Below are 15,996 nucleotides of genomic sequence, written 5' to 3'. Positions count from 1 at the left end.
AGGAAAAGCACCAGGTGCTTTTCTGAATCTTATCCACTACCTTGCATGGCAAAATATTTGTTTAAATTTTAAATGTGAGTGATTGGGGAGACTTGGATATGGGATATATCTTGTAAGAGATGAAAATACAAACACACCTGAGCCCACAGAGTGCTCTGAGTTCTCTAGAGCACTGCGCTGCGTGGGCCCCACCAGCCTCACCTCCCTCCTGTGGGCACAGAGCTCATCCTCCTCCTGAGAGCTCCATTACAGTCAGGGCTGCAGCACAATTGGATTTCCCTGATTTTTATTTATTACTAAGATTCCAAACAGCAGCGTATCATCAAACTAAGTGCTCCAAGAGGGAAGCACAGATGGAACCGTGTATCAGCTCTAGTAGCAGTCATGTGAATTATTTGGTTATCAGTTTGGGTGGAAAATTCTATTTCATGGTGGCCTCTTGAGATTTTAAATCTTACTTTCCTTTTGCAGTGGGATGAAAATAACTCCTCAGATACTTCCACAGAAGTGGATCTGGTGGAATGGCCTCTTTTGCTGCCCTTCCCCAGCATGACAGGAGGTGTCTGCCAGTGCTGCGTCCCCACAAGGGTCGGTGTCCAGAGTCAGTGCCGCGCTGAGGACACTTGTCTTTTGCACAGGGCACACAAACCTCGTGCATGCCCAGGGATGTGGACATTCACTTTGCTCCCTTGTGCTGTGAGCAGCTCTGCAGTGTCGGTGTGACAGCAGTGAGGCCATGCACGCATGCTGTGCTGGCTACTCTTCCCCAACTTCTGTCTCTGCTAGAAAAAGATTTGCAATACCCCAATAATAAATGCATTCATCACCATATCTTCTGTAATCACTGCAGTTCCTGAGCTGCTATTTGGCACTCATTAGCTGAAACTCCCATTCACCTATAATTTATGAGAAGCATACAATTATGTGTTATCACTACTTCAAGTGATTACTACACTGTATGTTTTTAAGATAATGGCACGAAGCACTCCGAGATGAATTGCACCTCTCCAGGTAGCTTTGCTTCTGTCATTAACTCTATTATTTTACTTAAACCACCCTGGAGAGACCCATCCTGCAGGGCTGCTGGGAGGAGCCCCGGGCCAGAGCTGATCTGATGAGGAACACGACATGGTACACGATTATCTCTGTCTTGTGTATCCTATTTATCCGTACACTAGATATTATTATAAGGAAATCCTAAAATCCAGCTTGCTTTCATTCACTGTGAATGTTGGTTTTTATTAAGTCTAAAGTGAATAATCGCCAATCCAAGAGAAAGATGTGGAATGTAAAAGCTGGACACTCAGAGATCAGCTGGTGGGGCAGCAGTCTGGTCATGTTACCCATTACACAGCACCATGTTCTGGCTGGGAGTTAGGAGAAATATCTCCTACAAAGGAGCAGTGTGCCCCAGACCCAGGGGTCACTGCAGAGGCACTCACTGCTCCCACACCAACAGTGGGGCTCCCAGCTTCTCACACTCCCATAAGGAACAGCACAAAATAACAAAGCCAAAGCCATGCAGCGAGTGGTTTGCTGACTGTTCTGCATGGGAGAACTCTTCTGCATCATTTGCAGAAGTTGTTTTTTCTTTGTCACAAAAGGAGTTAATCAATCAGTAGCAGAGGCAGCAGCAGTGGGCACTCATGGGAGCACCAAATAACACTGCTGAGCTGGGGGCTGTCACCAGCAGCGTGTCCTGCTGTGGGCAGTGCAGGCTGTGCAGGGCACGCTGCTCTCTGCTGCTTTGTTGCTGAAACCATCATGCAATGTGGGCTGGGGCAGAAGGAGAGGCTTTGCCCAGCTCCCTGCACCCTGCCTGCCAGATGTGTGTGGGGATGGGTCGGCTGGGGAACCGTTGGTTCCAATGGCAATGTGGGCTGAGAGCGCAGCCTTGGTGACACTGCGGAGTACATTGCTGCCATCCTGAGCTCATCCTTCGTGTCCTGTAGTCCAAAGGGATTTCATTTAATCCTTTAATTAATCCTTCATTAGTCATTTAATTAATAATTAATTAACTACCCTTTTCATCCTAAGATTACCCCACGGTGCAGATAGAGATGAGCACAGAATTAGAACGGTGTCTGCTTAAATTAATGCGAATGTTCTGACCCATGTTTGGGAAAATGTTTTGAAAGGAGAGTTAAAATATTTTCACAGAGATAAACACACACAAAATTACACTTTGAGTTAAATAAGTCACCCCATGCTGTGTAGCACTGATTCTCTACTGATCCATCCCTGCCCTGAGAGCGGAGAGGTGCTGAACGTGCTGCCCACAGAGGTGTGGGTGCCCCATCCCTGCAGGAGCTCGGGGCCACATGGGATGGGAACCTGGGCAGCCTGAGCCAGGACTTCATCTGGTGGTTGGCAGGAGGTTGGAACTTGGTGCTCCCTGAGGTCTCATCCAACCCCAGCCATTCTGTGGTTTGGTGATTCTATGGTGATGTGGGACATGGTGATGTGGTGGTGATACAGTGACCTGGTAGAGGCGGTGGGGCCTGAGCAGCGTGGGGTAACCAAAGCAGTGCTAACACGTCTGCAGAGCCTTGAAGTGAAATGCTGAAAAGTTCACAAGTGTTTGCTGGGAGCTGCTGGTTGCAGAACTCTTCTTCTGCTGGAAGAAGCAGAAATCTCCATCCATTAGCTCCACTTTGCTTTACTCCTGGCTCAGCCCGTGCTGCTGCAGACATGTAGCACATACATGTGCAATGGATTTTCTGCTTGCTGCGAGGCAGCAGAGGGCAGGCAGCTCAGCTTGTGGGGTGAGCTGTGCAGGAAGGAGCACTCATACGAAGCAGCTGATCACCGCTGGGGTGGTTAAGCAGAAAGCACTTCTAGAGGTAACTCCGAGGCACTGCCCTTACAATAGGATGCCATTCGCTGACACTGGGTCTGCTCTGCTGCTATGGGACAGGGCCCTGTGATGGGATCCCAGCCCCAGCACTGCTGAGCTCCTGCCTGGCAGACCCCCAACATTTCCTGCGCATCTCTTTGCATCTCTGCGTATCCATGGCACAGCAGGCTCCCTCTGCAGGTTGTCTCCACATCTGCACGTTTCCTAAAGACTGAATTTCGACTTTTTTGGGAAAAAAAATATTAGTCTTGTTAGGATTTAGATGTAAAAGTTCCTTCCAACTCTCAGGATTCTGTGACTAAAATGCTATTGATATTTCTTGTTGTTAACCTCCTGTATGAAAACAGCATAGACATGGGGACAGCAGGGGGACCTGGGTGGGTCCAAAACTGCTCTGTGAGAACTGCAAAGCTGTGGGAGACACGGGTGGTCTGGTCACAATTGGACTGGGGAAAGAGTGCCTGCAATCACAGAATTATAGTGTCATGAGTTGGGAGGGATCCCTGAAGTTCATTGAGCTCAACTCAGTCCACGTGAGCTGTCTGTTCAGAAGTTACTCCATCAGGCAGATGTTGAGATGTTCCTCAGAGCAGCCCATGGAGAACCCGGAGCAGCCACTCAGCAGCTCATGGATGGAGGCTCTGCAGGAGCTCTCGGCACGTCTCTGCACCATTCACAGGTCTGCAGCTCAGCTGCTCCATTCTCACCCTCTGCTGTTCTCCTGGGCTGAACCCCTACCTGCTCTTCTCCTCCATGCTGCTCAGCTCAAAGCAAATCTCTTTTTAAAGCAGAAGAATTTTGGAAACATTGTTTTCCTTGAATCCAAAGCATCTATAGCTCATCCCTAAAGCGATTTCACAGGAGATGCACGTCAGTGCATTCCCACCCTGCTCCCCCCTGCCCTGCCACGGGGCAGCTCACCCACTGCAGGGAGCTCCAGGGGGGTGTTAGCTCCGCTCCTTCAGCATCCACAGCTCTGCCTACACCCAACCACGAGGGCTCTTCAAGCCAAGTTCTTCTGGCTCTTCATGGAACAGGCAGGATTCCAGGGCTTCTGGTAACTGGCATAGAAGCAGTCACAGCAGGGCTGCTGGTTTCAGAGAGGCAGCTACACCGAGGTGGGGCCATTGTTACCCTGAGCGTTCCTCGCTGCTGGGGGCTGCACTTTGTGAAGGAGTATCTCAGCGGTGCCCCATGGTGCTGTCCCTGCACTGGTCCTTCTGCTGCCTGCTGCACCCCAGGGCCCGGGGCTGAGGGGTCAGGGGGAGTGACGTGGTGACACACTGATGTGGTGATGTGGTGGCATCTGAAAGGGCTGCGCGGGTTGAATTCAGCTCCAGATGTATGAGCCGGTATTTAATGCACTTATCCCTGCAGCTTTGCAATTCAGGTCAAGTCAGTAATTGCACGAGAGCTGAGGATAATGGTAGCTTTCGGTCTTAATTTAATGAAGATTGTTTTGTAATTTTTAAGTACTGACAAGTGCTATCCAGATGCAGCCCTCAGAGCGTGTATTGGAGATTGCTGGGGACAAGCTGGTGTCCAGCACACCGCCATGGGGGTTGGTGTGTAGCCCCAGTGGAGCATCAGGAAGAGCCTTGTGCATGGAGATGAGTGGCTCTGGGCTTTAATTACTGGGAAATGTGGCTTGAGAGCTGGGGAAGGGGGAGAACAACAGAGGATGAAAAACCTCAAGCAATTGGGGCGAGAGTGTGCTTCTCCATACTTACAAATTACAGCAGATCGGCCCCATTAATAATGATTAGAAAAATACTAAAGTAGTAAAATACTTTCATCCATGTGACAGCTAGCATTAAAATCTAGTTCTTGTGCTTCCAGAGTAGAGAACTCCTGATTACAATCATCAGTTAAAAAATGGGTAGGTTTTATCCAATCTTCCAAGTATAAAAATAGGAGAAATATCTTCTGAGTGCAGCTATAAATTAATCAGTCCTTCGCCAAGCAACGCAGAGGCAAAAAGAGCAAAGATCTCCTTTGCTTAAGGAGCATTTTCCTTAGTTGCGCTACAGCACTCGTATTAACTTACAGAAATAGGTGGTGCTGTGTACAGATGGATGAACAGCATTGCAGAGTGTTGAGCACAGAGCAGTGGGCAGGAAGGTGCTGTGGGGCACAGCTGTGGGGCAGATGCACGTGAGAGCAAGCTCTGCTCACACTCATCGCAGTGTTCTCAGGTTCACTGAGCAATCTTTCGACTCTTTGAAAGGGCAAATAACAGCAGGACAAGGGGAAATGGTTTTATGTTGAAGGAGGGAAGACTTAGGTTGGATGTCAGAGGGAAGTTCTTTACTGTGAGAGTGGTGAGGTGCTGGAACAGCTGCCCGTAAAGGCTGTGGATGCCCCGTCCATCCCTGGAGGTGTTCAAGGCCAGGTCACTGATCCCTTCTTGCTGCCATGTGGAACATAGGTTGTATGTGCTTCAGTTCTCTGGAAGGCCCACAAGTCTCAAGGGAAATTTTCCACAGTGCAAACCCCAGTCATCATTTTGTATCGCTCAGCTTGGTGGTTCTGGTTGGATGCAGACTGTAGGCTGTGTATGCAGGCAGCAGCCCTGAGCAGCACCCACTCTGTGTGTGAGGATCTGCAGCCCTGCTGCCCATAGACTGCTCCAGAGCTGTGTGCATTCTGGAAAGCAGAAGTGAATGGTGCACAGAAATGCAGTTGGCTGCACTGAAAACAGTTCTTAGGTGAATCACTGGATTGCTTCTTCCATGGAGTAGGTTTATGCATCATCCTTTGCATACAATTCATGTACCAGCCTGTGTAATGTAAAGGCTGTCCTGTGCAAATGGGTTCAGCCACATTCTGCAACATGTTCAAATCATTTCTTGCACAGCGAGGGAACTCACGTGAGTTCTGGCACAGAGAAGGGGTTGTTTGGGGCACTGAAGGAATGTACAAGGAAGAAGCTGTTCCCTAAGAATGCTGTTTGAATCCCATCTGTGGTTGGACCTGGTGTGCCTCCACACCTGACCTGCTCAGTGCATTTGTAGAGATTCCTTTGAGGAAATGAAGGAGTAGCACCAGTGAAGGAGCTACATAGAGCTGTCCCTCCAGGAGCATTGGTATATAAGTTACTCTCCCAGCTGCTGCAGAAACACACTGCAGAGGTTCTGGGGAGCACCCGAGCTCCTCATCATCCCCCAGCCTGCTGCTCACTGTGATCCGTTTGGCAGAGAGCTGCTCCTGGCACATCCGGATCCCACAGAGCCCTGCTGGGATTCACAGCCTTCTGCAGAGCCCTCCGCCCTCAGAGGGACACTTGGATCTGCCATCTCCATTCATACGTCTTACACATCACACGTGGCTTCGATCTGAACTGCCCGTCTATTCAGGTTCCATGATGAGACCCTTAATTAAATGACTGAATAGTTATTTTCATGATCATTTGTGAAGAATTTCAGCCTGACGCTTCTGGTTTCTTATTTCTAATGCAAATGTCACTTTTCCCATTAAACAATGCCGCCGTATGCGTAAGCCACTAAATCACCATTTTCTCCTACCTAACAGTTTCCATAGTTGCACTATTTTAATGTTTTATCAAAGAGATTTACCGCATTATCTCCTTCTGTTGGATTTCCTTCATGTGAAAAACCTCTTTATCAAATAAAAATGTCCCATTAGTCTATTGCACTTTGAATTACGTTCCTTAAACTTTTAAAGTCGTTTTAAAGCCTTAAGTTCTATTGTGCTCCCGGTGGTTAGCCGAAAATTTGCCTGATTCGCTTTCCTCATTTCCTTAAATACGGATAATACAGTGATTATTTTCCAGCCACAAAGTACCACTTTCTCTTTTTTTCCCCAGCAAACCCCCCACGCTGCTGGATTTGCGGCTTTTCTCTCTCAGACCATTCCAGCTTTCTCTGCTGCTCTCTCCCTTGTCTGCTCTGCTTTCTCTCTATGTTTGATGTCATCTGTATGGGAAACAGAGGAGCAGCACTCATCTAGGTTTTGAGCTGCCCCTCCCAGCCCTGTGCTCCCTACCTGAGCTGTTGCTGTTCTCTTTTGCTCGGGTCTCATCTCCTCTCTCCTGTCCTCTTCTGAAGACCAACATTTCCTTGCCCATGGCTAAGAACCGTGCTTGTGTTCTTCTTCCTGTGTGAAGCATCTCTGTACATCATACGGCCATGCTGTGCTGGTGTTCACTATTTTTCTTCCTATTGTGTTTTTATTCTCACTCACTGCTACTTCAGGATTTCAGTTGCTGCTCATAGAAGTCATCCTTCTGGCTGAAGGTCGGGAGTGAATCCCTAGTTGAGATTTTCACTGATCCCATATTGCTGCCACATGGAACATAGGTTGTATGTCAGGACCTCAGGCTGGATATTAGGGGACATTTCTTCTCCCTAAGAGCACTCAGCACTAACACAGGTTTTCCAGGGGGTGGAGTCATCATCCTTGGGGTGCTCCAGAGCTTTGGAGATGTGGCACTGAGGGATGTGGGCAGTGGGCATGGAGGTGGAGCTGGGGATCTGAGAGGGCTTCTCCAACCTCAGTAATTCTGTCATTCTATGATAGTGACACTGTCCAAGCAGTGGCTAAGCAGCTGCCACAGCGTGTATGGGGCTGAGGAGTGGCCATTATTGCCCTTCCTGTCCCCTGCTCTCCCACCTGTCCCTGGTGTCCCTACCTTCAGAAAGAAGAGCCCAAAGCCGCTGGGCTCACTGCCACAGCTCAGGGCAGGGCCCCTCAGCCCCACACCCAGGGGATGCTGTGAGCTTTCCTTCCTACCTCCTTGGGCTCAGTGGTTGCATTCAATCCAGCTGTTGGGATGTGCTACCACAATTCTTCAATGGCTCCTTCCTGCACAAAGCCAAAGGAGCTGCCCTGGGTGCAGCACTGCTCTGGGTGTGGCTCTGCCCTCGGGACCAGTCAGGGGCACACCTTAAAGAGCATTTCTGCTCATCCCAGAGTACAGGTGAGCGACGTGAGGTGATAGGCTATTTTGGAGAGAATTACAAACATTTTCTAATGCGGAGCACAGAATATTGACTACAGCAGTGCCTAATTGCCTCTGTGGAAGGTTATGCTGCCGTTAAACCCAGCTGTAGGGTTGGTGGGTTTTCTTGGTTGCATTTCTACAGAAAAGATTTTCAATTAACGCTGACCTTTAATACTCCTACTGGTTTCTGATTCTGGAGATGGTGGAGCAGACTACAGATGAGGTTTCTCAGCACACCTCGTTCTCCGTGTTTTCCAGCTGACTGCTCTCAGGCAGTTGGCAGTACCTGCACCAGTGCACCCGCCCGCAGTGCCAGTGCTGTGTTCAGACCCCAGTGTATTGGGCAGGAGGGCTGCCTCACTCCTCAGGCAGATGTATTTTCAGTCTCTGGCCACACTTTGTAGTTGCTGGGGAGAAAAAAAAGTCCTTATAGAGGAACATTCCTGAGCTATCATTTAGAAAAAGAGGGATCTGTCTGGGGGGCATCTGATTGTAGGGCGCTGGGTGTCACTGCCCCCGTTCTTATGAGTGATTGTTGTATGAGTCTGCAAGTAAGACACTGCAAACAAATCATGAACAAATCATGGCTCCCTGTGTCAGTACCATGCTGCTAATGTTCTAAATAGATTTTGTAGAACCGTGCTTTGTTTTTACGGGCTCTTGGTTTTACAACAGTTTGTGAATTAACAAGTGCCCCACATAGTCTGAAGTTCAACTCTAAGGCGTTGCAGCTGTTTTCAATCTAAAAATCAATAGCAGGCTAATGGTATTCAGGAAGTCTGAGTTTTCACACCTACGGTTTCCCTTTTCCCCCCAGGTGTTACTTGGAAGATGGAGCTTCCAAAGGCGCGTGGCTGAACCGCTCGAGTATTATTTTTGCTGGCAGTGACAAGTGGTCGGTGGACCCTCGAGTTTCCATCGCGACAGCCAACAGGAGAGAGTACAGCCTGCAGATCCAGGACGTGGACGTGACAGATGACGGTCCCTACACCTGTTCTGTGCAAACCCAGCACACTCCCAGAACGATGCAGGTGCACCTAACTGTGCAAGGTATGTGTTTAAGCTACTTGCAAATGGATGTTGGAGACATGTTATAAAAGCAGCACGGTTCAATAGCAAACACCAAACTAAAGAAGTAAAGACAAACAGAGGCTGATTTTGCTGTACCAATTCGTAGCTTTCGTCTCATCCACACCACAGCTTCCTCATGGAAGTACTGCCTGTCCTTAATTAGAAAAGTCCATTTATTTCCATGAGGCAGTTTTCTGTTTCGAGCTGAGCTGCCAGCATTACGCGTGGAGGTAATATTGATTGTGTTGTTCCAGGGTGAGCAATCCTTCGTTCTGATTGTCTGCACGATAGTTAATGCCCGCGCACGAGGGGCTAAGAAAATAGTTGGAAATTAATTGCATTTATAAAACATATAAACAGGAGCTTAAAATTAATTAGGCTAACTACAGGAATATAGAGAAATAATAACTCAATAGTTAAAATATGCATAATTATTAAGCGATTGCATTTATATCTTCAGAAATGCAAAGTATAACCTAAGGCTTTAATTTATTAGTCTTTGGTGTAATCATCATTAACATTTTCTTTTGCATTTTTATGAGTGATAAAGCAATGAATATAAAACAGAGGAACTGAAATGGCAATCTCTATTAATCCATATGGCACACATACAAATGATGGGTACGAAATGCTTCTCTGACTAATTGTTCCTAACCGCTGGACCTCCGGAGCATGGTGCTGTGTGTGTCAGCTCTACTTGGTCGGTTCCGAGGGCGTTTGTTGCATGAAAAATCTCAGTGCCACCAGCACCAGCCATTGCTGTGTGGTCCCCACAGCGTTCCCCAGAGACCCGTGAGCGTGCAGAGCTGTGTGTGCTGCTCCTGGAGGGTGGGGGGCATTGGCATGCAGCTGGGCTGGGAGGATGAAGGGAAAAAGCAGTGACAGCATCAGTTATTATTTCAGTTGTATGTATACTGCATTTCTCCAAGACTGGTTTGGTTTTCTGCGATCATTTGGGCTATTTCTTTCCATTGTAGCTCCTATTTGGAGGTATTTTTGCTAACAATATTAACAGTTGCCAGCTGTGCAGGGAGGGTTTTGCTGTGCACACCTGGCAGGTGGGCTGTCATTACCTGCCCCATGTGGGTGGGATCCCTCTGTGGGTCATCACAAGCTGAGCATGGGGTTGTCTAGCTCTGCCCTGCTCTGCCCAGCTCCAGGCCCTTCCTCTCATGCTGCTTTCTGCCTGTGCCTCATTGCCAGGAGTTGGGCTTGGAGGGCACGGGTTTGGGGGTTTACGCATAGTGGGAGATGGAGACAGAGCTGCCTGAAAGTAACAGGCTGTAAAGGGAACATCAAACAGCTAATTGGTGTTGCAGTTAATGCTTGCTTTCCGAGTAGCATGGGGTTCATGGGGATGACATCATAACATTTCATGGAGGTGGTTTTATGTTTGCTTTTAATGCCGTTCATGATTTTGTATTGAAAGATTAGAAGTGACTTCTTTCTATTGGGGAAAAATAAATGAAGGGCAAAGCAGATCTTTAGCCAAAGTGGAATCATTCCATCAAAGGGCCGGGTTCCCATCTGTGCTGTGAATGAGTGATCGGCAGCTGCTCGGGAGCAGCACATGAAATAGAGGGAGCAAAGGAAAATGTAAAGGCAGCAGCGCAGCCCTTTATCACTCCCCTGCCCTACAGACTGCGCTCCATCGAATAACGCTGAAAGAAGAGCTTCTCCTGCTGAAAAACAGAAATGGAGGAGCCAGGGGTGTATGCTGGGACTCGTAAATTGAATGGACAATCATTTAGGTCTGATCATAAGCTCTCAAATAGGTTAAACTGCAGACTATAAAATTGTTTGCTGTGAAATCCCACTTCAAAAGCTGTGTCCATCCAATTCAGCCTCTCTCCCTGTTTCATTAGATCTTTACATGTGCAGATCCAGCAGGTCTCGTTTTGAATATCTTCGGCTCTTCTCCTTGGGCTGACAATTTCTGACCCTATTTATCGAGTGTTTCAGAGAATGGATACATTTTAGTGGGCACTATAGAGTGCCTTCATTCCCATGAGTAAAACACAGAAAGGCAAAGAGGTCCAAGCCACAGAATGGCCATAACCTGGCTAAGCGTACACATGGCTCCTGTTTTGTCATTGGCCCCAGTGCTCAGCAAGTTCATCACACTTCTGTCATTTCCCTTCTGATTTGATCTGTTTTCTGGCTCATGACAGAAGCATCCCCAAGCGCAGCTTTGGCTGTTACTCTAAATGCTGTGTGCTCACAGACTAAACCACAGATCTCATGCACAAAACACCATGTCCAGGGTCATGCTTAATGGCTGTGGGCTGCCCAGAAGCAGCTGCTGCCCCATGCCCACCTGGTGGGATGGCTGAGCTGGCAACCAGCAGAGCCTGATGGGGAATGCCACCTCTCCAGCCCCTGCCCAGAGCCCTTATGAAACCCCAAGACAAGCTGGTGTCACTGCTACTGACTGCATGGGTGAAGTGTTATATACCAAGAAAACAAACTGAGATAATTGGCAAAAAAGGAAAAATCCTAACATGCCTTTAGCCCCAATTTACATCAGAGAAAGAAAACCCAGATGAAAAACAGGAAGATAATCCTGTTTCCTTAATTTGGTGACCTTGTTAAATAGAAGTGAGAATTACGAAGTAATTAATTACAAGTTTAGAAGGTAGGAGTTTGTAATCAGCATCATCTACATCAGAGCCAGGTGCTCGATCTGCAGAGCCTTGAACTGCGGACGATGTAACTCTCAGCTGTTTGCTGGAGTGAAGTCAAGAAATGAAATACCTCTTGCCATTCTGCATTAATTATTTTGTTATTCTGCCTGTGCACATTGCTGGCTTCTGGGGGTGGCGCTGCATGGGTTGCAGTGCAACCACCAGGGAGGGCTCAGGTGGGCTGGGGATACAAGGTGAGCCCCAACCTCTCATGCTCTACTCATGCCATCCATGGGTACTGCCCACCATGCCCACTGACACACTGTGTGTGCAGATATCTCAGCTGTCTCCCTAAGTGCAATTTACAGATTCAGTTGGAAACCACGACCTGTATTTTAGATTTAAGCAAGATTTAAGCGAGATTTCCAAAGTAACACTCAAGGCCCTTTTTCTGCTTAATAAACCTCTTTAATGTCCCCTAAATATTAATGTATTGATTTAGTCTTTGCAATGTTTGCAAAGTCTAATTTGTTTCTTCAGTCGGGCCAAGAGGGACTTGCGTTTGGAGTTAATGAGATAAATCTTACCCAAATTTATTTAAAGTGGGACAAAATAAATATGCAAAAGACTTCTAAACTCACATAGCAACCGCTCTCCAGCTAAAACTGACAACGCGTTTACTCTTTGAAAGTGCCAGAGCTCGGGCAGGATGTCAGCTCTCACTATAAGATTTACTCACGAGTGCCAACCACTGTTTGCAGCTCGTCCCTGCCTGGCACAAAGTGGAAAAGGAATGGGAGAGTGGGATGGGAGAGGTGCCCCACATGGAGCTGATGCCCCATGTCCCCTCACTGGGCTGAAGGCTCCAAGTAGTGCGGGATGCTCCCTCCAGGACTTGTCCTTCTCATCCATTCATTGCATTCCTCCCACATCAATAGCTGCAGGGGCTCGTTCTCTGTAAGATGTCTGTGTATGGCTTTTCCCCTCTTTAAAAGCCTTAAATCACAGGAAGTGTTTACACAAGCAGGTGATCTCATTACCGGGATGTAAGTCTGGAATATTTCATCTGAAATAGAACGGGGCTCTGCCAGTCTGCGACTCGTAATTCCACATGTTGGAGCTGCTTTCTGGTCACGGCTGCAGCTGAATTTCCATTATGAGCCTGAAATTTCCATCTTCTGAAATCTGCAAGTGAAGGGTAATCAACACAAAATAATCATTTGCTCTCCGGTCCAAAGTATATTAGTTCTGATACATTTGAATTAAGCTGAATGAGCTTTTTTGTGACCTGTGAGAATCAGAATCCTAGAATGGCCTGGGTTGCAAAGGCCCACAGTGCTCATCCAGCTCCAACCCCCTGCTGTGTGCAGGGTCACCAACCAGCAGCCCAGGCTGCCCAGAGCCACATCCAGCCTGGCCTTGAATGCCTGCAGGGATGGGGCACCCACAGCCTCCTTGGGCAACCTGTGAACAGTGCGTCACCACACTCCTTGCACCGTGCAGCAGTGCCACAATCAGAATGGAAGGGAGGGAAGTAAGGGAGGAATGGGGAAAGGATGAGAAAAAGATGAAGCCTCTCTTATGCTGCCCAAAGCTTTGGCCTGGCGAGATCCCACCCTATGAATGTGAGATAACAAATGCAGCCAGCTGGCAGAGCTGTGTGGCTCTCCAGTTGTCTGTCTGAAAGAAAGATTAAAAAGATTTGGAAAGAAGGTAAATTCAAAATGAGAATGTATCATGTGCTGGTGGCTGTGGCATCTCTCCTTACTGGGTGTCCTCAGGGGCTTATCAGCATTACAGCAAACACGGGGCAGATCCATGACTTTGCATAGGAATGTCTGAAGTGGCTGATGAGAATGAAAACTGCCTGGAAAGGCTTTTTGTAACTGAATCTCAGAGTATCCTGAGTTGGAAGGGACCCACAAGTGCCATCCAGTTCAACCTCTGACCCCACACAGCAGCACCCACACCCCAAACCTGGCTGAGAACACTTGTAAGGGTTTGGTTCCCTTTGAGTGTGTGTGTCTGCTGGCCGCTCCTATGGCTCTGACACCCCCTGTCCGAATGCAGCCTCGTTATTTCAACTAAAGGCAATGGCTGCTCTGGCACAACTGAGCTGCTAATTATTTTGTTATTCATTACCATCACTGCAGCACCGCAAGCAGTTTTGGTAGTCTGTACCCTGAGTAAACAGTGTAATATTTTATTGAGCTCTCTGCTGCCTGTCACTGTGATCACTGTGATTACTGTGATTTATCTGATTCTTTTTTCATTGCATTTCCCTTTATTTCTGCTTCTGTAATTTCAGACTGTCATTTGACAGGAGAAAATAAGGTGTCCTGAGCTTTAAAGTTAATTTTTTCCTTGGAGTATTGTTAACAAAGGCAGAAAGTTGAATAGATGTGGAAATTATCCCACCTGGTGGAGGTCACAGCTCAAATCTTTAGGTTTTGTCTTGCAAAAAGGGTTTCACCTAAATACCTATTGAAGCACAGCCTGGGAGCTGCAAAAGCACTTGTTTTCCTTAGGTGAGTCCAGACAGTTTAGAAAATCCTTATCTTCTGCTCTGCTGAGATTGAGAAGAGGTGGGGACTTCTGCCCATTGGAGCTCACTCTGCTTTAGCAAAGCTGACAGCCTCGTAGCATTGCCAGGGTACTTCCTAAAGCTGTGTAAGGGATCAATAGCAGAAATGTGCTTCTGTTAACAAGAGCCCATCACCAGAAAAGGATGGAAAGATCTCATGAGGAAAAGCGAATGAAGAGTGGAATATATGGAGTGTAAGAACTTACTTCAGCCGTTGTGCAATCTGTCAGAGCCACTGAGTGCTCGGGTCTGGGAGGAGTCTGCCTTGGAAGCAGCCATGGGCTGCACTGAAAAACCTGCAGCTGCTGCCTGGAATTCATGGGGCCATCAGTCCATACACAGTCCCCAGATATAAAATAGGGGCAGGAGGCTTTTCCCGTTCATTACAGAGGCTGCATCTCCAGCCATTTGGATTGTAGTTACAAAGAATCAGTCTTGAAAAAGTGCATGTATTCATCATCCTGGTCTTGGTACGTTTGTATCCAGGCTGCCGGCTCTATCACCAATGCACAAGGGAAATTTCCATTCATAACAAAACTTGTCAGGCTTAAGAAAACTGCACAGAGGACTGCTCCTCCTGAGGGCTGTGTGTGTGTTGGTACATCCCCCACTGAGCCATGGCAAGAGCTGCCTGCATTGTGTGATGGTCCAGTATAACTGCAAATAGGAATTGAGGATGAGCTCTTTGGTTCCCACCTCCAGTGTGTGCAGGTGTGATTCTTCCTTGGTGCACATCTCTGTGTGCTTTTGTGAGCTCAGAACTTAAAGGGAAGGAATATTTTGTGCTGCGAGTTTGTTGGATTCACGGCCATGAGAGAATTACTGGGAATGAACAAACATGGGGAGGGATTTGTAAAAGCACATCCTTCTGATACAGTGCTTTCCTTGATGTATCCTCTGCAGCTTAGTTTGGGTTTTGTAGCTTAAGTGAAGGAAAGAGGATGCTGACGATAGCTGATGTTCTCAAGCAGCAAAATCCACCACTTGGAAGGAGCAAAATCAAATGCATGTCTTTAAAAAGAGCTCGTGGTGCGGGTTTAGGAAACATTCTGGGAAGGGCTGAGAAGAGCTGAAAGCGGAGTCACAGGATCCTGCTGTAACACAGAATAGTAAATGTGAAAGAACACTCTCAGGGACAGAGCTTGAATGTTTCCTGCTTGGAAAATCTCCATTTGAAAAGCTTTGTCTTTCATTGCACGGCTTTCATAAGCATGTAAAGAAAACGTGGCAGCTTTCATGTGTCAGAGCACTGTGGGTCAGCAGGAGGAGAGGTGAGTGACCTGAGATGCAGCACATCTCAGCCTTCGGGCAACAAAGGAGCCCTCAGGTGCAGAATCACTGCCCTGTTCCTAACGACCCACCGTAATCAAGTCACTGCACGGCTCATCTGGAAAGTGCCTACATGTGGTGTGCGAAGCCATAATTATACTATCACTAATGAGCTGCAAAAAACGGTCCAGCAGTTACTGAAAGCACAGTCTACTTTGGAATCTCTTAACAGAAAGTTTTGAGTGTGTGTTTGTTAGCGCTTCAATTGGTTGTCCCATTCAGCATGTGCTCATGAGCTGAACCCACCCCAGAATGGGTTGGCAGCCACTGCTCCTCTCCAAGTAGATGCAGCAGCAGCACCCAGCTGGGGCCAGCAGCCCGTGCTGTCTGCCCTGATAACCACCCCATGTCTCAGTGCTGGGGGCTGCAGGGGGGGCTCTGAGAGCTGAGCAAAGGGGGATGGTCCCCTGCCCACCCCTCTGGTTGGTTTGCTGATGTGGTTATGCCAAAGACCAGCATGTCCAGGTGCAAGGCAGCAATCACATCCCCCCAAAAAAGCAGGGAGAATTGCAGAATGGCTCAACTAACTTCAGATGTTGCCGTATTCCAGTGCAGCTGCCTGCCCACA

General features: G+C 47.8%; 1 protein-coding gene across 3 annotated transcripts in view; it reads left to right on the top strand.

The window, feature by feature from the left end:
• The window catches only part of NEGR1 (neuronal growth regulator 1), a 160,629-nt gene that overhangs the window by 68,676 nt on the left and 75,957 nt on the right, over nt 1-15,996 (top strand). For all 3 annotated transcript variants that reach the window (XM_015870907.3, XM_032446132.2, XM_085512456.1), the window contains exon 2: nt 8,638-8,870. In XM_015870907.3, the coding sequence (XP_015726393.2) occupies nt 8,638-8,870 (233 nt within the window). The remainder of the gene's footprint in view (nt 1-8,637; nt 8,871-15,996) is intronic.

This window comes from Coturnix japonica, chromosome 11 (genome assembly GCF_054131305.1).
Source record: "Coturnix japonica strain WE chromosome 11, WE-NBRP24, whole genome shotgun sequence".
In the NCBI taxonomy this organism is placed as follows: Eukaryota; Metazoa; Chordata; class Aves; order Galliformes; family Phasianidae; genus Coturnix; species Coturnix japonica.
The sequence above is the reverse complement of the archived record's forward strand: the minus strand, read 5'-3'. Positions and strand labels throughout refer to the sequence as shown.